The sequence below is a fragment of the Chrysemys picta genome, chromosome 2 (genome assembly GCF_011386835.1).
Source record: "Chrysemys picta bellii isolate R12L10 chromosome 2, ASM1138683v2, whole genome shotgun sequence".
Taxonomy (NCBI): domain Eukaryota; kingdom Metazoa; phylum Chordata; order Testudines; family Emydidae; genus Chrysemys; species Chrysemys picta.
In genome coordinates, this window is record NC_088792.1 from 207,791,732 (window position 1) to 207,814,400 (window position 22,669).

Below are 22,669 nucleotides of genomic sequence, written 5' to 3' on the forward strand. Positions count from 1 at the left end.
CACGACCACTGCTCCCAAGAGAAGGAGGAGGGTGGTGGTGGTCGGGGACTCCTGCCTCAGGGGGACTGAGTCATCTATCTGCCGCCCCGACCGAGAAAACCAAGAGGTCTGCTGCTTGCCAGGAGCTAGGATTCACGATGTGACGGAGAGACTGCCGAGATTCATCAAGCCCTCGGATCGCTACCCCTTCCTGCCTCTCCACATGGGCACCAATGATACTGCCAAGAAGGACCCTGAGTGGATCACTGCAGACTACGTGGCTCTGGGAAGAAGGATAAAGGAGTTTGAGGCGCAAGTGGTGTTCTCGTCCATCCTCCCTGTGCAGGGAAAAGGCCTGGGTAGAGACTGTCAAATTGTGGAAGTCAACAAATGACTACGTAGGTGGTGTCGGAGAGAAAGCTTTGGATTCTTCGACCATGGGATGGTATTCCAAGAAGGAGGAGTGCTAGGCAGAGACGGGCTCCACCTAACGAAGAGAGGGAAGAGCATCTTCGCAAGCAGGCTGGCTAACCTAGCGAGGAGGACTTTAAACTAGGTTCACCAGGGGAAGGAGACCAAAGCCCTGAGGTAAGTGGGGAAATGGGATACCGGGAGGAAGCACGAGAAGGAGAGTGCAAGAGGGGAGGACTCCTGTCTCAGACTGAGAAAGCGGGACAATCAGCAAGTTATCTTAAGTGCCTATACACAAATGCAAGAAGCCTGGGAAACAAGCAGGGAGAACTGGAAGTTTTTGGAAAGTGTAGGGGACAATTTCCTGGTGCAAGTGCTGGAGGAACCAACATGGGGCAGAGCTCTTCTAGACCTGCTGCTCACAAACCGGGAAGAATTAGTAGGGGAAGCAAAAGTGGATGGGAACCTGGGAGGCAGTGACCATGAGATGGTCGAGTTCAGGATCCTGACACAAGGAAGAAAGGAGAGCGGCAGAATACAGACACTGGACTTCAGAAAAGCAGACTTTGACTCCCTCAGGGAACTGATGGGCAGGATCCCCTGGGAGAATAATATGAAGGGGAAAGGAGTCCAGGAGAGCTGGCTGTATTCTAAAGAATCCTCCTTATTGAGGTTGCAGAAAAAAAAAACATCAATGTGTAGAAAGAACAGTAAATATGGCAGGCGACCAACTTGGCTTAACAGTGAAATCCTTGCTGACCTTAAATGCAAAAAAGAAGCTTACAAGAAGTGGAAGATTGGACAAATGACCAGGGAGGAGTATAAAAATATTGCTCAGGCATGCAGGTCTGAAATCAGGAAGGCCAAATCACACTTGGAGTTGCAGCTATCAAGAGATGTTAAGAGTAACAAGAAGGGTTTCTTCAGGTATGTTAGCAACAAGAAGGAAGTCAAGGAAAATGTGGGTCCCTTACTAAATGAGGGAGGCAACCTACTAACAGAGGATGTGGAAAAAGCTAATGTACTCAATGATTTTTTTGCCTCTGTCTTCACGAACAAGGTCAGCTCCCAGACTGCTGCACTGGGCAGCACAGTATGAGGAGAAGGTGACCAGCCCTTTGTTGGGAAGGAAGTGGTTTGGGACTATTTAGAAAAACTGGACGAGCACAAGTCCATGGGGCCGGATGCGCTGCATCCGAGAGTGCTAAAGGAGTTGGCGGATGTGATTGCAGAGCCATTGGCCATAAGCTTTGAAAACTCATCGCGATCGGGGGAGGTCCCGGATGACTGGAAAAATGCTAATGTAGTGCCCATCTTTAAAAAAGGAAGGAGGAGGATCCGGGGAACTACAGGCCAGTCAGCCTTACCTCAGTCCCTGGAAAAATCATGGAGCAGGTCCTCAAGGAATCAATTCTGAAGCACTTAGAGGAGAAGAAAGTGATCAGAAACAGTCGTCATGGATTCACCAAGGTCAAATCATGCCTGACTAACCTAACTGCCTTCTATGAGGAGATAACTGACTCTGTGGATGAGGGGAAAGCAGTGGATGTGTTGTTGCTTGACTTTAGCAAAGCTTTTGATATGGTCTCCCACAGTATTCTTGCCACCAAGTTAAAGAAGTATGGGCTGGATGAATGGACTATAAGGTGGATAGAAAGCTGGCTAGATCGTCGGGCTCAACGGGTAGTGATCAATGGCTCCATGTCTAGTTGGCAGCCGGTTTCAAGTGGAGTGCCCCAGGGGTCGGTCCTGGGGCTGGTTTTGTTCAATATCTTCATTAATGATCTGGAGGATGGCGTGGACTGCACTCTCAGCAAGTTTGCAGATGACACTAAACTGGGAGGAGTGGTAGATACGCTGGAGGGTAGGGACAGGATACAGAGGGACCTAGACAAATTAGAGGATTGGGCCAAAAGAAACCTGATGAGGTTCAACAAGGACAAGTGCAGAGTCCTGCACTTAGGACGGAAGAATCCCATGCACTGTTACAGACTAGGGACCGAATGGCTAGGAAGCAGTTCTGCAGAAAAGGACCTAGGGGTTACAGTGGACGAGAAGCTGGATATGAGTCAACAGTGTGCGCTTGTTGCCAAGAAGGCTAACGGCATTTTGGGCTGTATAAGTAGGGGCATTGCCAGCAGATCGAGGGACGTGATCATTCCCCTCTATTCGACATTGGTGAGGCCTCATCTGGAGTACTGTGTCCAGTTCTGGGCCCCACACTACAAGAAGGATGTGGAAAAATTGGAAAGAATCCAGTGGAGGGCAACAAAAATGATTAGGGGGCTGGAGCACATGACTTATGAGGAGAGGTTGAGGGAACTGGGATTGTTTAGTCTGCAGAAGAGAAGAATGAGGGGGGATTTGATAGCTGCTTTCAACTACCTGAAAGGGGGTTCCAAAGAGGATGGATCTAGACTGTTCTCAGTGGTACCTGATGACAGAACAAGGAGTAATGGTTTCAAGTTGCAGTGGGGGAGGTTTAGGTTGGATATTAGGAAAAAAAATTTTCACTAGGAGGGTGGTGAAGCACTGGAAAGGGTTACCTAGGGAGGTGGTGGAATCTCCTTCCTTAGAGGTTTTTAAGGTCAGGCTTGACAAAGCCCTGGCAGGGATGATTTAGTTGGGAATTGGTCCTGCTTTGAGCAGGGGGTTGGACTAGATGACCTCCTGAGGTCCCTTCCAACCCTGATATTCTATGATTCTATTCTATGATTCAAAGGGCAGCACAGTAAACTGGAAATGGCGTCCACCCACTATGAAACGGGGGAAAAGTCTGACCTTGAAATATGGAAATAAGCGTCCTTCAAGTCGAGGCGGTGTACCAGTCTCTTGGATCCAGGAAGGGGATGATGGAGGCCAGGGAGACAATGCAAAACTTCAACTTCGTAAGAGACTTGTTGAGGTGTCGTAGGACTAAAATAGGTCTGAGGCCCCTGTGACGGGTTGGGTCACAGAAACCCCCTTGGGAACTGCCACCTGATGTGCTGAGACTCTAAGCCCGTTTTCCCTGGCAGCTTGGGACTTCAGTGCCCTGCCTGATTGGGCCAGACACGCTGGTCTGGTACAAACACAGACCCAGGTCTGAACCACATCCCCCACAAGCTGCAGGCTTAACTGAAAACAGCTTAAGAAGTGCTCCTGTCTCCAGCACTCAGATAACTCAGCTCCGAATGGGGTCCAAACCCCAAATAAATTTGTTTTACTCTGTATAAAGCTTATGCAGGGTAAACTCATAAATTGTTTGCCCTCTATAACACCGATAGAGAGATATGTTTGTTCCCCCAGGAATTAATACTTGCTCTGGGTGCACAGTGGTTGCACTCTGAACAGGGGCTCCTTGATAACTTCATTAGGGTCCTTCTCTGATGGCAAAAGAGAGGGATCACCACTTCAGACCAACAAGAAGGAATAAGTCAGGATGGCAAGGAGGAACATATTCCTCACAGAAAAGTGCCGCTGCTACTGGATCGGATGTCTCTTTATGACTGCGAATATTTCCAGGGGTGATATGGATGCCTCCAGCATACTTGAGGTTGTTGCTCAACTCCATTGTGGACACTGGTTACAGGTGTGGTGCTAGGTCTCTCATTCTGCCCGTTTAGGGACTTTGTCCGCAGAGCTGTGTCTTGCATCTTCCATCTGAGAACATCCCTTGGTCTTGGAAACAAGTTTATGCCTGGACCAGCTATGCAAGTCAGCATCCTGTTTGAGTGGGCAAAGGTGCCAGCTTTGCTGCTTAAGTGGGGGAAGCTTCGTTGGTCCTGGTACTACTGGTGCTAAAGCACTCAATGCTGAGACTGTCAACACTGAAGTCTTACACATTGGGCACTTCTCCAACATGTTGAGGAGGTTGGTGTTGATGCTATTGACACCAACTCTGCCAATGACCTTTTTACATTATTTTCATTGCCTTATCCCAGAGTAAGAAGAATGACTGACGGAGCACTAGCTGATTCTGGTATATCTGGCCTCACTCTGAGCATAATAGTCAGCCCTCATGGTCCAAAGTGACCTACATGGACTGCTCAAGTAGATATAGGTTGAGCTGAGTGTCCCTCAACTTGCCGGTCCTGGCGGAGAAGAGCTTGCACACAGTAGTTATCCAGGAAGCACTCTCTCCTAGGCAGAAGAGACATTGGCTGTGTCCCACCCTTCACAAGGATCAGTCAGTCGTATGACAAGCAGGGTTTGAACCCTGGGGCATGGCAGTTGGATGGATGGTAAGAGACTTGCCCTGCCATACACAGGGATGTACTAGATGACAGGGGAGTCAATCAATTCTCGCTATTTTTTTAAAGAAACATGCTTTTTCTCTAAAGTGTGAAAACACAATTCTTCACCAAATGAAGTTGAAAAGAACTGGTTTAAGGGATCTGAATAGAGTACCAGGCTAGACACTCGCTGGATTCCATCTTGCTGTCACAGTTGTTAAGAGGAAAGTGAGGGAGGAGAATGGCCACTCAGCCTTTTATGCCCTCACATGGGAGGCACAGTACACATACATGACCATGAAGAACACTGCTATTCAGAAGAAATCCAATCTTGTGCACATGAACACCTACAGTGGGACCCACACTTGACACATAAAAGAAAGAGTGGATCTTATAAACATTGATCGTGACCAACATTAGAGCTAGTTGGAACATTTTTGACAAAATAAAGTATCAAAACATTTTGGTTTCAACTAAGACTTCATCAAAATATCTTGGGTTTTTTTGGGTCGGGGAAGATAAAGTGACCCTCACACTATAGCCTAGTGGCCTGAGATGTGGGCCACTCAGTCTCAAGTCCCTGCTCTGCAAGAATCAGAGTGATCTAGTGTGAAAAACTCTGCTTTGAATCAGGCAGGACTTGAACCTGCGTCTCCCATGTACCAGAGCACTACCCTAACCACCAAGCTACACATACATGAATCATTCAGGCATTCAGATAGCTCTTCTCAAATTGAACTTTTCTGCACAATTCCATTTTCACAAAAACAGTTGAAAGGGTTGGTTTTCATTCCGAAGCAGAACACACAAATTTTTCAACCTCAAATGCAGAATTGTCATCCTCCTGTTAGACCTAACCAATACCACCACCAATTCTCATCTTCTCCTTGTCTTTTGGCTTTTCTCCTTTCGTTCAGCCTCTGAAACCTGATGGCAACAGAACTTTTTGAGAAAGGGCACCTCTGCCCATGCCTCCTCCTGACTGAGATAGAGGTGCAGGTATAGTTCCAGCATCTCTCCTTTAGAGGTTATGGGGTGCTTTTCACTGTGGGGATGTCTATGTGAAATTACCCATACTACAATAATCTTAATAAACCAACAACAACAAAATTAAAAAACGAGAATGAAATAAAACAAAAGAAATGGTTTACTTAACACATCTAAATTAATCATTCTTATGACTGATTCTAAATAAGACATTGGAAACTTCTCTTTTGTCCAGAGACCAACTCTTGCTCTGTGCTCCTTAGTTACTTAAGCCCTTCCCCTGATTTTCCTAACCAGTTACACAAAAACACTCCAGGACTAGGAGAATTACTCATCCTGCAGGAGACAGCACAATGAGGGATGATGACTAACAATAGCAAATAATGACCTTTCAAAGGCTGAACAACCTTGCTCAGCCACCACCTTGCATGGACCACCACAGCTGACTATACCCAGATTCAGACAGGCCTCTTGCTTAACTTCTCCAAGCAATTATTTCTTTTACCAAGAAATGCCTTATGACAAGGTCCTCAGACCTTCCATCACAGTTATGAAGGAAGAAGCAACAGGATTTGGATACTGCCTGGATTTCTGGGTCCAAAGAGAGGGGCTTGTGCAACACAAAATGCCCAGGGGATGACGACTATGCTTTCACACTGGTGGAGGGAGAGGAATGAGCTTGAGTAGACAATGAACTCAGTTTGAGATTTAACATCAAAAGGTGAAACCAGAACTTCCACAAGACATCTGAAAGATAGGCCAAAATGTGAAATTGGATGGAGTCAGACAGATTAGGATTAGAAAGTTAAATTCCATCTGGAGGATCCACTTAGCTAGGTAAGCACTCAATGGCCTGATGTGAGATGCAAGAAAAATTGCCCCATCAATTATTTCCCAGGAGAGATTTTTTTTGCTGGTTTGTGTTGAACAGCACACCAACATTTGACAAACCTAGATGAGCCAGAATCTCTGACTCCTGAACAGCTTAGTGTTCATAGACACATAAGGAACTGCACAAGTCAGTTGAGGTGGGACAGGATAGTAAACTTCCGCCAATAAAGGCTGTCAGCATCACAACAGTGAACTTTGTGAAGATGCGGGAGCAAATACAAAACCAAATGATAAGGTGGCATATTAAAAATGCATTTGAGACAGAGCAAGACATAGATATTTTTAAAACAAAAGAAATATGTAGATAGGCATTCCTTAGGTATCTGGAAGTGAAAATCTCCTGGTTCTGCTACTGCTGTGACAAACCAAATAGTCTAGATCTTGAATTTTCTGCAGACTGTAAAAAACTCCAAACCCATATCCTCAACTGACACAGCAGGACATCTCTGGTCCAACCCAAACAGCCAGTCACTCTCTGAACCTGACATTTTGATTAGATGTTGACATAGAGCAGTGGTTTTCAAACTACGGGTCGCAAGCCAGTACTGGGTCACGGAATGTAAGGCATTGGGTCACAGTGGCACTGGTCAGCACCGCCAACCGGGCCATTAAAAGTCCCTGTTCTGACACAGCGCTGCCCCCTGGAGGTGGGGGGGGGAGGGTTCCCATTGGCCAGGAACCACCAGCAGCAGTGCAGCCTTCAGAGCCAGGCAGCCGGCCAGCAGCTGCCGCTCTCCGCTGTGCCTTCAGAGCTGGGCGCCTGGCTGAAGGCAGTGCTGTCACCTGCAGCAGCACTGAAGTAATGTTGGCATTGTATTGCCACCCTTATTTCTGCACTGCTGCTGCTGGTGGCAGCAACACTGCCTTCAGAGCTGGGCACCCAGCCAGCAGCCACCACTCTGGCTGCCCAGTTCTGAAGGCAGTGCAGAAGCAAAGGTAACAATACCGCCTCCCCCTACAGTAGGCTTACAACCCCCCCTTTGGGTCAGGACCCCCAGTTTGAAAAACACTGTGAAAAATCACACTTTTTGTGGGCTGATCATAGCAAATTTTGCTGTTGATGCCACGACCAACCCACGAAAATGTGATTTCTCCTTAATTTAAGTAGACCCCTAGGTATAGGAAGCAGCAGCAAGATTTAAACACAACTAGGAAGTGAATGGCAAAACACTGAGCAGAATCAAAGAGGACAGATATCCACCTCCAGAAGTTTCAAAATTTTAGAAAGCTGCTTCACAAGTCATATTTCCACCCACTCCCATCTCTTCAACAGCCAAGTTAATTCCACTGATTAGCCACAAGGCATTCTCTCAAATAAGAAATGCCTCCACCCATTTCCATTTCATATCTGGGCTTCTAGAGCAGTGCTCCCCAAACTTTTTCTGTCGTGCCCCCCTACCAGTAATGGAATCTGTCCACACCCCGCCAGAAGTCGTCATTGGGAGTGGGGCAGGGCTGGGTGGCACTCCCTCCCCACCCACCATGGGGGCTGGCCTGGACCCTGACACATCCCCTGAACGTTCCTCCATGCCCTCCTAGGGGGACATACCCCACAGTTTGGGGATCACTGGTCTAGAAAGTTGTATAACTCGTGTTTCCTAAGAGGCATAAGGACCTTCCCTTTTATTTTTCTAGAATAAAGTTTTCCACTCGCAAACTCAGACTTGTTTCTTGCAATAAAAAATGAAATATGATTGTAACATAAATATTTCAAAGTGACACATTCAAAAACGTGGAAAAGACTTGAAGTAAAAGCCAGCGAGTACTTTTTCCTCAGAAAAAAAAAATAGCTGCAGTCCGGATAACGGAGAACTTTTGTTTCCCAGTTACAAGGTTTCTTAATCCAACAAATTATTCTCTCCCAAGAAATTAGCTGAAACTAAACTTTAACAAAAAACATAACAACAAAACCCCACTCCGTAAATGAATTTAAAATGGCAGAGAAACATAACACATGCATCTGATGAAGTGGGTTATATCCCACGAAAGCTTATGCCCGACTCCTCCTTGTTTTTACTGATACAGACTAACACAGCTACCCCTCTGAAACATGTCACACACACAGGTTCCCAAAATGTAGCCGGTCTATGAGTTTCCTCTGTCCAGGAGGCTGCAGCTCACAGTGGTGATCTGCAAGGCTGCAGCCACCAGAGGCCGAGAATTAACAGTAGAACAAGGAAGGGAACCAACTTGCCACTGCAGCCCCAGCATGTCATGCGCACTGAGCACTGCGACCCAGTGCTCTTCAGCGCCTCGCCAGGCAGACAGTGGCAATGACCGCGCACCAGGCGCAGTCCCTTCCACGCAGCCCCCCCAGAAAGGAACACAGGATCACGTGGAGCAGCGCGGCACGTGCCGGGCTCGGCAGCACCAGGCCCCCGAGGTTGTCGCGCGCTAGAACGCCCAACGGTCGGTCGGTTGTGCAGGACCAGGGACTCCAAGCCCGCTGCCTCCACCTCGCCCCGCCCCCTCGCGCCCAGTCCCCCGGCACAAGCCGGTCGTAGCAGCCCTGTTCTGCCCGCCCGGGGCCCCGCTACCTGGCACACGGCGCTGCGGAAGCCGCGGTAGGTCTCCTCGTCGCAGCTCAGCACTTTCTCCTTAGGGTCCCCCTGCTCCCGGCGCCGGTCGAACAGGAACACGGTCCGGTCCCTGCTGCCGTGCGGCCCTGACAGGCTCGGCCCGGGAGCTCGGGTGCTGCCTCCCGCCACCGCTGCCATGTTGGGGAAGCAGAAAGCAGTAGAGACGGAAGCTGCCCAGTCGCCGTTGCCTGAGCCTGGCTTCTGGCGCGCGAGCTCCCCCGCCTGGCGCTGCTCTCCCAGCGAGCGGCAGCCTCCTCTGGGAAGGGGGCGGGGCTGGGGAGCCCCAGGGAAGGGGTGGGGCCTGCCGAGTGAAGGGGCGGGGCCTGGAGATGGAACCTAGGCCGGGGAAGGGGGACACGGAAGTACAATAGCGGAAGGGGCAGGGCTGAGGGCGGAGCTAAGAGCTGAGCGTGGGCTAGGGACCAGGCAGTTCCATCTATCCCGGAAGTGAAGTAACTCGCGAAAGAATCATCTCGGGATGGACTGAAACCAAGGGCCGTACGTCACTTCCGTGCCAGTATGCACCATAGAGAGGGGAAATGAGGTAGCCAGGGGAGCCCCGTTTTTTCACCCAGGAATTCTGAGCGCTGCTGCTGCCCCCTCAGGCGGTGGGAGGAGACCGTCTGTGCAGGCGGCACCGGAATCACGTGTTCCTCTGCTCCCCTCCCAGCCGGGCTCGCTTCCGGACCAAATCGAAGCTGCTGCGCTGGTAGGCGGAGACTCGTCGCCACAGGAGGCTGCTGGAAACTCTGGCCCTGCAGCCGCAGTCTGAGGCTCTACCTCCCGCCCCCGCTTGGAGCAGAGCCCTGAGCAGCCCCCGCACGGCCCCATGTTCGCGGCGGCCGCGGCTGTTCTTAGCCCTGGAATCGCCCTTTCTGCCCCGGGCCCCAAGCTGTTCCCACCCAGCTCCTCCCGCTCACTGGTATCGTCCTGGGGCGTCACCACCGGACGCCCTCCGAGGGGCTCCGTTGCCAATTGAGCAGAGTGCAGGGTCCCGCTCCTCCTGGAGATGATCAAAGATTCAGTTGCTCTCAACCCACCCTGGCCACGCAAAGCAGGGGACCCAGCTCCGCCCTGCAGTTGTTGCCCCTTCCCACCTGTATTTCCGGAGAGTAGAGACTCTGTTCTGGATCTGCGTGCTTACGGAGAGAGTTGTTTGACTCTGAAAATAACGTGAGGGTGGGAAGCAAAAGTGTTGTACTGAAGTGACACCCACAACGCCACACACAATCCCAGATGTAGATCCCTAGAAATATTTAGTAAAAGATCAAACCGACAATAATTTGTGATCAGATTACATATATAACCATTATTAGATTTCAGGGTTAGCACACTACTGAGACGAATGGAGCTAATCACTACCTCTGAGTTGCTATTTGGTTTGCAAACTCAGGAAGACAATGCTTCATTGTCTCTGCACTGATAAAGCCTAGAAAATATTTTTAAACGTAGACATAAATTCTGCAGAAACTCATTGGGCTACCACAGGAATGCTGATCTACTTATAACCACAAACTACTTAAATACAGAATAGTAAGGAAATCCACCCCAAACAAACAAAATCATGGAACTAACGATGTGTGCTGCCATCCCACACGCAGTCTCTGAGGACCAGGAGCTCCATGCATCGAATGCACATACGCCACCCGCCCACAGGGCAGGTAATCATACATGCTGCACTCAGCGCAATAAACTGGATAGCCCCCACTCTGCTGCTGGTCTTCTGCCTGGATGGTCTCCTGGTTAATTAAAGGGTTTTGTTTAAATCAAGAAGTTTAGATAATAGTATTAAAGAAAACAGCAAGGGGCCCTTGCTCCCTTCCCACTCCCCTTCCAAACTCCCTTGCGAAACTCCGTATTAGCAGCCCCTGTTCGCAAAGCTCCCTGGTCTCTTGCGCACTGCTTTATAAGCCCTAAAGTAGGGTTACCATACGTCCGGATTTTCCTGGACATGTCCGGCTTTTTGGGCCTCAAATCCCCGTCCGGGGGGAAATCCCAAAAAGCCGAACATGTGTGGGAAAATAGGGAGGTGCTGGGCCGGGGGCCGGGCCGGGGCCGGCAGTGCTAGGCCGGGGGTGCTGGGCCGGGCCGGGTTTGCTCGGCCAGGGGCTGGGGTGGAGGCCGGTGTGGGACCGGCAGTGCTGGCCCAGGGGCCAGGCCGGGGCTGCTGGCCGGGGGCCGGCAATGCTGGGCCAGGGCCGGCGGTGCGGGGCCGGGGGTGCTGGCCTGGGGGTGCTCGGCCAGGAGCTGGCCCAGGGCCGGCACCCCAGGGCCCGAGCGGAGCCAGGCTGGAGACGCTGGGTCTGGGGCCGGGACTGGCCGCCGGAGGGAGCCGCTCGGTTGTGTGTGTGTGTGGGGGGGGGGCAGACTGGTCCGTGCCTCCTCCCCCCACCCCTCCCAGCTTACCTGCTGCCTGCTTCAGGTTTCCCGTGAATCAAATGTTCGCGGGAAGCAGGGGAAAGGGTGGAGTTGGGGCGGGGCAGGGGGCAGGGCCGGGGCCCTGTGGAGTGTCCTCTTTTTGGACACTCAAAATATGGTAACCTACCTAAAGTGCTCAAGTTACAGAGAGGTTTGCGGGGGGAGGTGAGCCCCCTTACTACTTATAGGGACTATCTTACTTCTGCTTTATGGCCTCCTTACTTTTTACTACTGTTTAAATTAAAGCAAGCCACTTGACATTCAGCCGCTCCCCTTCCCCCCCCCCAAACACACACACACACACACACACACAGACATAATTTTTTCCCCATAATTCAAGAACTGCCAGGTTCACTAATCCTGTTCCCCTTAAATCAAATAGAGTTTTGACATGGATTTAAATGGGAGTGGGACTAGCCCCCAAGTGACTAAAGTCAAATGGGGGGAATTATACAAATCCAGTATAGAAAGTGGCTATGGAATCCTTAAAAAAAAAAAAAAAAAAAAACCTCACAAACATAACACACGATAAACTACTATGAATATGATTTCTTATAACACTACTCCCCTGAAGGACCTTATTGGTTTCTTTTTATACTTTTTCTCCATAAAGACTTTATAATTTTTAAAAATTGGAATTTTTGTGTCATTTTGATAATGCCACTTTATTCAATTTCCCCCTTTCTAAGAATAGAAAGAATATAACTCCAGAACAGCATTTAACTAAAATAGTTCAGGAGATATTTAAATTTAAATGTATTCTCAGCTCTCTTTAAAGTAGCAGTGAAACCAATGTATGCATCCGAAGAAGTGAGGTTTTAACTCACGAAAGCTTATGCCCAAATAAATCTGTTAGTCTTTAAGGTGCCACCAGACTCCTTGTTGTTTTTGTAGATACAGACTAACACGGCTACCCCCTGATACTTGACACAATGTAGATCAGGAAACAGTTCAAAGCTTCCTAGCCCACATACTCCCCACCCTCCACACACTTGAAGTGACAAAAATGCTCTATGGAAGGATTGCTGTTCATGACCTAGAGAAAGAAAATCATAATTGAAACACATATTCATCCTTTCTGAAGCTGCAGCCTATGTTTAATGCTCTTGCAGTGTTTGTGGTTAACCCAGGGAAGTTTGAACACACACACACAGTTTTGTACACACTCCTGCTATAATTATAGATCAGCCTAGATGTTCTCGGTAAGACTGTCTGTACTTTGTTCTTATATCCTGTCCTAAAGTATATGCATCTTCTCTCTGTCATGCCAGCTTTTGTCCCCAAATGCCTGTCAAATAAGTCAGGTATTTATGAGATTGTTATTTGAATATGTAGACAGATAAATCATAGGGCTAACTGCAGATATCCTCTCAGAGATTTATCTTTATGTCCATATTTGTTGCTGTTTCTTTAAGCAGTCTCTGTTTTAGGAATAAATAATTTGTGCAGGAGCATTTTATACAAGGCCTGACCTAGAGTAATTGGAAAGGATTTTTACCTACTGACAAGCTCAGTTTTCTCGCAATTTGTAGACAGCATACGTGAAGGTATCTATTGTGTCCTGAGATAGACTAGTCATATGATTCCCTGCCCACTTTTTTAGGATCATGCAGTTACATGGAGGTGAATAGGGTTGAAGTAGTATCTGTAGTCTCAGGAGGACTACTGTGGGTTTACAGAAGCAAAACTAGCATAACAGCTTCAAAAGAGAATAACTTTACCCATGAATCAGGCCCACAACTTTTGTGCTAAGCTACATTTCTCATAGATTTAAGGCCAGAAGGGACTATCATGATCATCTAGTCTGACCTCTGTTACCTAGCAGTTCTGTGTTCTTGGGGAACCAGGGTGCAGTACCCAGCCTGTCTGACTCACAAAAGACCTCCCCCCCACCCCCGCCCGCCTCTGTTTGAACCAAAACCCATCAGAAGAAAGACTTACAAAAAGCAATGAAAAGGCAGTGGGAGACACCCCCCCCCCGCGGGACAAGGGTGATCGGATTAAGGAAACTCCCCTAGCCTCATTTGCATTGAAGATGGGACAGGGAGGCATCTCTATTATCATAAAGAATGGAGAACAGAGATTCCAAGGCAAGACCCACACTGAACTCTGGGATTAGAAAAGCAGGGAAGCACTGCATCATGGGGGAGCTCTGCTCCAGATGTTAATGAACCCATGCCTGCACACACCCAGCTCAGTAGTTATCAGACCAATTCTAGTAATAAATCCTATATTGGTATCTAAAATAGTGAAGCTCCCTAATTGCATCGTGAGCTTCCTCCAAGGAACACCGCCCATAGCCAGGAATGATCAGTTCCTGTTGTCTAGCCTGAATAAAGCAACTTTGGTATACTCCCTTGAACCATCAGTTTACTCATAAACAAATCTAGTGTTCTCCCTTGAACCATTGTTGTTTCCCTACAAAAACCCCTACCCATGCTCAAGTAAGTGTTCTGATGCCTGGATCCAAAATCTGCATCAGTTCCATTGGGACTTCATCTTCTCCTAACTGATCGTGCTGGGGGCTCTGCCTGTGTCCAGCACTCCAGACCCTCAGCTACCACCACCACCTGGGACCCCCAATCTATTAAAGCTTCACGGAGTGTTGAGAACCCAGCTCTCGCTCTCTCAGGCCTTGGCTACACTTGCGAGTTACAGCGCTGTAAAGGCTCCCCCAGCGCTGTAACTCACTTCCCGTCCACATTGGCAAGGCATTTGCAGCGCTGTATCTCCGTAGTTGCAGTGCTGCATGTACTCCAGCTCTCCGAGAGGAACAGCAAGTATTGTGCTGCCGCTGCAGCGCTGCGGCGCCAGTGTGGCCGCCCAATGCGCTGTGAATGGCCTCCAGAATTATTCGGCAGTATCCCACAATGCCTGTTCTAGCCACTCTGGTCATCAGTTCAAACTCTACTGCCCTGGCCTCAGGTAACCAACCATGTGACCCACCCTTTACATTCCCCGGGAATTTAAAAAATCCCCTTCCTGTTTGCTCAGCCCGGCGTGGTGTGGAGTGCTATCAGCGAATCTTTCCAGGTGACCATGCCTCCACGCGCCAAGCGAGCCCCAGCATGGAGCAATGGCGAGTTGCTGGACCTCATCAGTCCAGTTTGGGGGGAGGAAGCTGTACAGTCCCAGCTGCGCTCCAGCCCTAGGAATTACGATACCTTCGGGAAGGTGCAGGATTAAAGTGAAGGAGCTGCGGAGTGCCTACCGCAAAGCCCGCGATGCAAACGGCTGCTTGGATGCTCCCCCCGCGACCTGCCGATTCTACAAAGAGCTGGATGCGATACTTGGGGTTAACCCCACCTACACTCCGAGTACCACCATGGACACTTCAGAGCCGGTGGGGGGTGGGGGAGGAGGAAGAGGAGGAGGAGGAAAACGGGAGTGATGGTGGTAGGCCGGATGGAGACACCCCGGAATCCCTGGAGCCATGCAGCCAGGAGCTCTTCTCGAGCCAGGAGGAAGGTAGCCAGTCGCAGCGTCCGGTACTTGGTGGAGGACAAACAGAAGAGCAGGTTCACGGTAAGCAGGTTTTTTTTTCGGGAAGGAATTTTTTCGGTGCGGGGTCTTTGGGAGAGGAGGGTTAGGCATGCATGCCTAGATGCGGAATAGTGCATTGATGTGGTTTATCACATCGCGGTAATCGGCCTCGGTAATCTCCTCGAATGTCTCATCCAGAACGTGTGCAATGCGCTTGCGCAGGTTTATCGGGAGAGCCACCGTGGTCCTTGTCCCAGCCAGGCTAACATGTCCGTGCCACTGTGCCGTGAGGGGCGAGGGGACCATTGCTGCACACAGGCAAGCTGCATATGGGCCAGGGCGGAAGCCACATTGCAGTAGAAGACCCTCCCTTGCTTCCCAGGTCACCCTCAGCAGCGAGATATCGTCCAGGACGAACTCCTGTGGAAAATGTTGGGACAGTGTTCAGTGTAGGTGCCCCCTGAAGCTGTTGGCTCTCCCCAAGGCACAGAAACCCAGAGGACAGTGCAGCTCTGAAACAATCAGTTCCCCTTACTCACCATTTTGAGGCTCCCATGGGATATGTGTGCTCTGTTTCGGACGGGAAAATTATGCTATTGTGTAGACCCTGTGTGTTTTCTACTCCTTAAGTGCAGGGGGAATCATTACTCTGTCTGGTATAAACAATGCTGCCTCTGTTAAATGTTGCATTTTGCCTATACAGCTGCATCAACCTTGAGACCTCAGCCATCCCTCTTATTGCCTGCTCAGAGACTGCAAAGACTCAGGAAGAGACCGCGAAAAAGCAAAGAAGACATGCTGCAAGAAGTGATGCGGCAATCTATTAAAAAGAATGAGAAAACACAGAACTGGAGGGAGAAAGAAAGCAGGATCCGCCAGGAAAATGCAGCGCACCGGCAGCAAAGCACTGATAGGCTCATAAGCATCCTGGAGCGCCAAGCAGATGCTATCCAGGAGCTGGTAGCCATGCAGAAAGAGGAGCAGTACCACAAATGCCACCCCCCCCTACAGCACTTGTCCCAAAACTCTTTCCGTTGTGCCCCACTGTCACCTCCAACCCACTTTCCCCAACTTCCATGTTCTTCATGCCACCTGCTGCCTCCAACACCAGTATCTTCACCACCCAGCCCTGAAAACCACGACCCTTACCCTCTGCCTCAACCCCCATCACCATGCAGTATAGCTGTCCTAAAGTGTAGCACTCACTGCACAGCACACCAGACAGGACATACGCAAATCTGTGATTGTACTGTTCCCCACTCCACCCCCTTGTTTCTTTTCAATAAATAATTTTTTTTTCTTTTCAATAAATGGATTTTTTGGCTTTGAAAACATTCTTTATTATTGCATAAAGTAAAAGACTCCTTAGCCCAGGAAATAAACAGGCACTGCAAGTCTGCTTGTCTGCTTAGCAAACACTGATTCCTAAAGACTGGAACTACTGCACTTCACTCCCGTGCAGGGCACCAGATATCATTTCTGGTTTTCAGCCTCAAATTGCTCCCTCAAGGCATCCCTAATCCTTGCAGCCCTGCGCTGGGCCCCTGTAATAGCCCTGCTCTCTGGCTGTGCAAATTCAGCCTCCAGGTGTTGAACCTCAGAGGTCCATGCCTGAGTGAAGCTTTCACCCTTCCCTTCACAAATATTATGGAGGGCACAGCACGCGGATATAACCGCGGGGATGCTGTTTTCGGCCAAGTCCAGCTTCCCATACAGAGATCGCCAGCGGGCCTTTAAATGGCCAAAGGCACACTCCACAGTCATTCGGCACCGGCTCAGCCTGTAGTTGAACCGTTCCTTGCTCCTGTCAAGGCTCCCTGTGTAGGGTTTCATGAGCCACGGCATTAATGGGTAAGCGGGATCTCCAAGGATCACAATGGGCATATCAACTTCCCCTACCGTGATCTTCCACTCTGGGAAAAAAGTCCCGGCCTGCATCTTCCTGAACAGCCAAGTATTCCAAAAGATGCATGCGTCATGCACCTTTCCGGGCCAGCCTATGTTAATGTCAATGAAAAGCCCACGGTGATCCACAAGTGCCTGGAGAACCATAGAGAAATACCCCTTCCAATTAACATACTCGGATCCTAGGTGGGGTGGTGCCAGAATAGGAATGTGCGTCCCATCTATCGCCCCTCCACAATTAGGGAACCCCATTTTTGCAAAGCCATCCACTATTTCCTGCACGTTACCCAGAGTCATGGTTCTTCTGAGTAGGATGCGATTAATGGCCTTGCAAACTTGCATCAACACGATTCCAACGGTCGACTTTCCCACTCCAAATTGGTTTGTGACCGACCGGTAGCTGTCTGGAGTTGCCAGCTTCCATATTGCAATAGCCACCCGCTTCTCCACTGGCAGGGCAGCTCTCAATCTCATGTCCTTCTGCCGCAGGGTGGGGGTAAGCTCCTCACACAGTCCCATGAAAGTGGCTTTTCTCATCCGAAAGTTCTGCAGCCACTGCTCGTCATCCCAGACTTCCATGACGATGTGATCCCACCACTCGGTGCTTGTTTCCCGAGCCCAAAAGCGGCGTTCCACTTTTGGGCTGAGCATGTCCGTGAATGCCACAGGCAATTTTGTGTCGTATGCGTTACGCGGCTCCATAGCATTGTCGGACTCCTCACTCTCACTGTCACTTTGGATCTAAAGGAATAGTTCGACAGCCAAACGTGACGTGCTGGCAAGACTCGTCAGCATACGCCTCAGCAGTTCGGATTCCATTTCCCGCAGACAGATCGCGCTGCACAGAAACTGTTGAAAGATGGCGCCAAAGATGGACGGAAACAAAGGGATTTCTGGGATGCGAAGCGATGCATCACGGGGCATTGGGACAGACCCAGAATCCCCTGCACCCATGCCCCCTTCCCACAACCCACGGCGCCAGAATGAGAAAAGGTGCTCTGTGGGATAGCTGCCCATAATGCACCGCTCCCAATAGTGCTGCAATTGCCGCAAATGTGGCCACGACAGTGCGCTGGGCAGCTGTCAGTGTGGACAGACTACAGCGCTTTCCCTACTCAGCTGCACAAAGTCAGGTTTAACTCACAGCGCTGTACATCTGCAAGTGTAGCCAAGGCCTCAGTATAGCCTTCTGACCCTGACTTGTGTGATCAGTTATAGTTTTCTAAACCTGACTTTTATAATCAAATTTAAGTTAGATTTAATATTATAACTGTTTTGTTTGTTTGGCTCCCCTATAGTTATTACCTGGCAATAAATAACTCCATGGTTAAACTGGTTGCTTCTCTCTCCCTTCCCCCCCGCCCCCCCCCCCCCCCGGTGTGTTTTTTAGCTTCCTCATTCGCTCAGCAGCAACACTCCTCGTACCTAACCTAAAAATTCCTTGCAGCACTCAAAAATCCTGTGGGGTTTGCTCATCAAGTGGGTTACTAGAACAATTGTAACATGAAAGTGGGGATAGGGACATGCTAAACCAGGACATACGAGGGTGGCAGCTTGGAAGTGCTGCTCAGTCCAGGGGAATATAAGGGTGGCAGATTGAAAATGCTTCTCGACCCAGCCTGCTCAGGCGTACTCTATTCCGGTGTGGTGCCCATGTCATATTAGGTTGACAGCTTGGGTGCTGTTCAACGCAGCCTGCTGAATCCAAGGGCCTATGAGGGTGACAGCTTGGAAGTGCTGCTTGACCCAGCCTACTGAGTTCAGGGACATATAAGGGGTCAGCTTGGGAGTGCTTATTAACCCGGTCATCTCAGACGTGCTCTGTTAATTTGTGTGTGTATGCGTCTGATTCTGGGGCTGGAAGAACCCAGCCCTGGGGAACGTAGGTCCTGCAGGATAGCTCCATTGGGAGGGATCTTGCAACAGGGAGAAGTAGAGCTCCATATGAGAACACAAGTGACACAAGCAGTACATTGAATTACAGAACCTCCCCCCCGTCCCCTGCCCAAAGAGTAACCTAATAAATTAGCATACCCCAAAGTAACAGGCAAATCTGGTAACACCTCCTGCATGTTGCAGTCCACAGAACCTCACCCACCCACTCCTGTAGTATCCCATAACCTCAGGCTGAGTCACTGAAGTCCTCAAATCTTGATTTAAAGACTTTAAATTACAGAGAATCCACCATTTATGCTAGTTTAAACCAGAAAGCCATCTGTGCCCCATGCTGTAGAGGAAGGCAAAACAAAAACCAAAAAACCCAGTGGCCTCTACCTATCTCATCTGGGAGGAAATTCCTTCCTGACCCCAAATATGGCAATCAGTTAGACTCTGAGCAAGTCAGCAAGACCCACCAGTCAGACACTCGGGAAAGAATTCTCTGTAGTAACTCAGAGCCCTCCCTATCTGGTGTCCCATCTCTGGCTGTTGGAGACATTTGCTAATAGCAGCCATGGAAGGGTCATATGCCATTGTAGACAATTTCATAATACCATTCCCTCCATAAACTTATCAAGCTCAGTTTTAAAAGAATTTAGGTTTTTTGCCCCCACTATTCCCCTTGGAAGGCCACTCCAGAACTTCACTCCTCTGATGGTTAGAAACTTTCATCCAATTTCAAGCCTAAACTTATCGATGGGCACTTTATATCCATTTGTTTTCATGCCAACACTGGCCCTTAATTTAAATAACTTGTCACCCTCCCTGGTGTTTGTCCCTCTGATGTATTTATAGAGAGCAATCAGATCTCCCCTCATGCTTTGTTTGGTGGCTAAACAAGCCAAGGTCCTTAAGCCTCCTCTTGTAAGGTAGGGTCACCATTCCTCTGATCATCCTTCTCTGCACCTGTTCCAGTTTGAATTAATCTTTTTTAAACATGGAAGACCAGACTTGCACACAGTATTCCAGTAAGGTCTCACAAGTGCCTTGTATAATGGAAATAACACTTCCCTGTCTCTACTGGCAAAACCTCACTTGATGCATCCAAGGACTGCAGTAACCTTTTTCATGGCTGCATCACATTCATGTATCATAGTCATCCTGTGATCGACCAGTACATCGAAGTCTTTCTCCTCCTTTGTTGTTTCCAACTGATACATCCCCAGCTCATAGCAACAATTCTTCTTGTTATTTCCTAAGTACATGACCTTGCATTTTGCACTATTACATTTCATTCTATTTCTATTACTGCAATTTTCAAGGACATCCAAATTTTCTTGTATGATAGTCTAGTCCTCCATATTGGCCATTTTTTCCAACTTTGTGTCATCTGCAAAACATTTTAGCACACTCTCACTTTTTGTGCCAAAGTCATTAGTGAAAATGTTAAATAAAATTGGTGCCTAGACCAATCCTTGAGAACTCCACTAACAACCTCCCTCCAGCCTGACAGTTCACCTTTCATTGTGACCTGTTGTAGTGTCCCCTTTACCCAGTTCCTTCCCCTTATGATTCTTGTGTTAATCCCCATCTTTTCCAATTCAGCTAATAATTTCCCTTGTGAAACTGTATCAAATGCTTTACTGAAATCCAGGTAGATTAGATCTACTGCATTTCCTTTGTCTAGAAATTGGTTGTCTTCCCAAAGAAAGAGATCAAGTTGGTCTGGCATATCTATCTTTTGTAATACCATGTTGTATTTTGTTGCCATTACCGTTTACCTCAATGTTCTTAACTACTCTGTCTTTCAAAAAATTTTCTGAGATCTTGCATACTGTTGAGGTCAAATTATCAAGCCTGTAGTTTTAAAATATTATAGTAGTTTTGTAATATATAGATATATAGAGAGAGTCTTAGTTACAACCAGGGCCGGCTCCAGGCACCAGCTTAACAAGCAGGTGCTTGGGGCGGCCAAGGGAGAGGGGCGGCACGTGCGGCAATTCGGGGGCGGCAGGTCCCTCACTCCCTCTAGGAGCAAAGGACCTGCCACCGAACTCTGCCGCCGATCGCGGCTTTTTTTTTTCCCCAATTGCCGCCGCCGCCGGTCGCGATTGCGATCGCGGGGTTTTTTTGTTTTTGTTTTTTGCTTGGGGCGGCAGAAATGCTGGAGCCAGCCCTGGTTACAACTGGCATTTCTGCGCATAGTATAGCAGGCAGACATCCAGCTGAAAAGCAATCTTTGTGACATCTGCTATATGAGAGCCCAAGTTTCATACCAAATTTGTACTTGGTAGAACATTAAAGCTATTTAATACATTAATTTAAAAAAATATAATGCTGATGCAAAATGTAACAAATATTAAAGCTTTTCTTCTGATTGTTAAACCAATATTATAAAATATTATAAGAAGGTTGGAAACTGCTTTAGGAGGAGATTTTTAAAGGCCCAAAGGGGAATTAGGCAGCCAATTCCCATAGATTGAATTGCCTTTAAAAAATCTTACCAATTTAGGCCCTGATCCTGTACCATTGATGTCAATGGGAATTTTGTCATTGAATTCAGTGGCAGCAAAATTGAGTTTAAAATTTCTTGTACTAGATTCCTGTATTGCTAGTGGCACGAATATAACATGGTATCATAGGCTCTAGCACTATGCTCAAAAATGCCAATTTTAATCCTTTTTTCATTTATCCCTGAGATGATCCTCACTCAGTGGTTGGTTGATTAGTTAGTGTCACCTAGTAGTCAGGGCTAAAGTCCATGACCTGCAGGAGGGTTGCTGGAAGAGGAGCGCAGGCCTTCCCATTCCTCCAAACTCCAACCCAGGGCCCTCTGAGGGCTATCAGTGATCTGACAGCCAAGGCTGCTTAAGGCTGCCCTCCTGGGCCACTTCCTATCTCCCCCCTGCAATTGTCCCAAAGTTACCATCCCGGTTAAGGCCAGGTGAAGGGTGCCCGCTCACCACAAGGAACATTCTGGTGGCAGCATGCAGCGTGATAGCTCTCTTTCTCAGGCGGCAACTGCCTTCTCCCATGCGATGGCCCACCCTCCTGGGCCAGCTCAGTCCAAGGCTTTTCCCCTGCTGGGATAGTCCAACAAAAAAGAAAGGGGATTATCAAAGTTCAGAGTTCATAGGAGGGGAAGAGCTGTCCTCTCCAGCTGTCTCTGTGGCAGGTCCTCCCTTCCCTCAGGGAGGGACCTTTAGACAGTTGTCTTCCCCCCACTCTCTTCTGCTGGAGCTGCAGATAACAGCTCAGCTCTCTTCCCTAATCTGCCATTAAATGAGTTGTTCCCCTGCCTTTAAACTCTTCCTTCAGTTGGAGCATTTGCTACAGGTGGAGCAGGATGCGGCTGGCTGGGCCGAGAGTAGTTCCTTAACCTCTTGTTGCCCAGTGTTGGGTTTGTACACCCCATCACAATCCCTTAAGAATAAATTGTGACGTACTTACTTATCTTGAAAATATTCCTTAATGGGTGTATTAATATGGCTACAGTAAACCCTTTTAGAAGCTTATCTGCTCCTACCCAATTCCCAAACTAGTTATTAAATATTATTGAGATAATATCATTTTAGTGTCCATAACCAAGTAGGGGGCTGGGAGCCACAGGCTCAACCACTAGGCTGTCTGGCCCTCCAGGCCGCCCATTACACATTCATAGTTTATGAAAAGGCACAGATTTTTAAACATTCCTCTACAATCGAGCTTGACATTTCTTTAGCTTCAGCTATATCAAAGGTGAGTCTTTCCGTCTCCTGTAGCATAATCTTTGCTACTCAACAGTTGTTTAGACTAGAAGTTTTCCTAAATGTGAAACAGAGCAATTCCACTTTCACCATCATTAATTACTTATTTGAGAACCTCCTGACTTCTTTCAAGGGGCTTCAGAATAAATATGCCAGGAGGGAAAGAAAAATTATACAA

General features: G+C 48.6%; 1 protein-coding gene across 3 annotated transcripts in view; it reads right to left on the reverse strand.

Moving 5' to 3' along the window:
- Positions 1–9,975, reverse strand: part of SMCHD1 (structural maintenance of chromosomes flexible hinge domain containing 1) — a 168,956-nt gene extending 158,981 nt beyond the window's left edge. For all 3 annotated transcript variants that reach the window (XR_010598829.1, XR_010598828.1, XM_005310383.4), the window contains exon 1: positions 9,020–9,975. Coding sequence is in view for 1 of the 3 variants with exons in the window: in XM_005310383.4 (XP_005310440.2) it covers positions 9,020–9,199 (180 nt within the window). In the remaining 2 variants the exon portion in view is untranslated. The remainder of the gene's footprint in view (positions 1–9,019) is intronic.
- Positions 9,976–22,669: the final 12,694 nt, after the last annotated feature.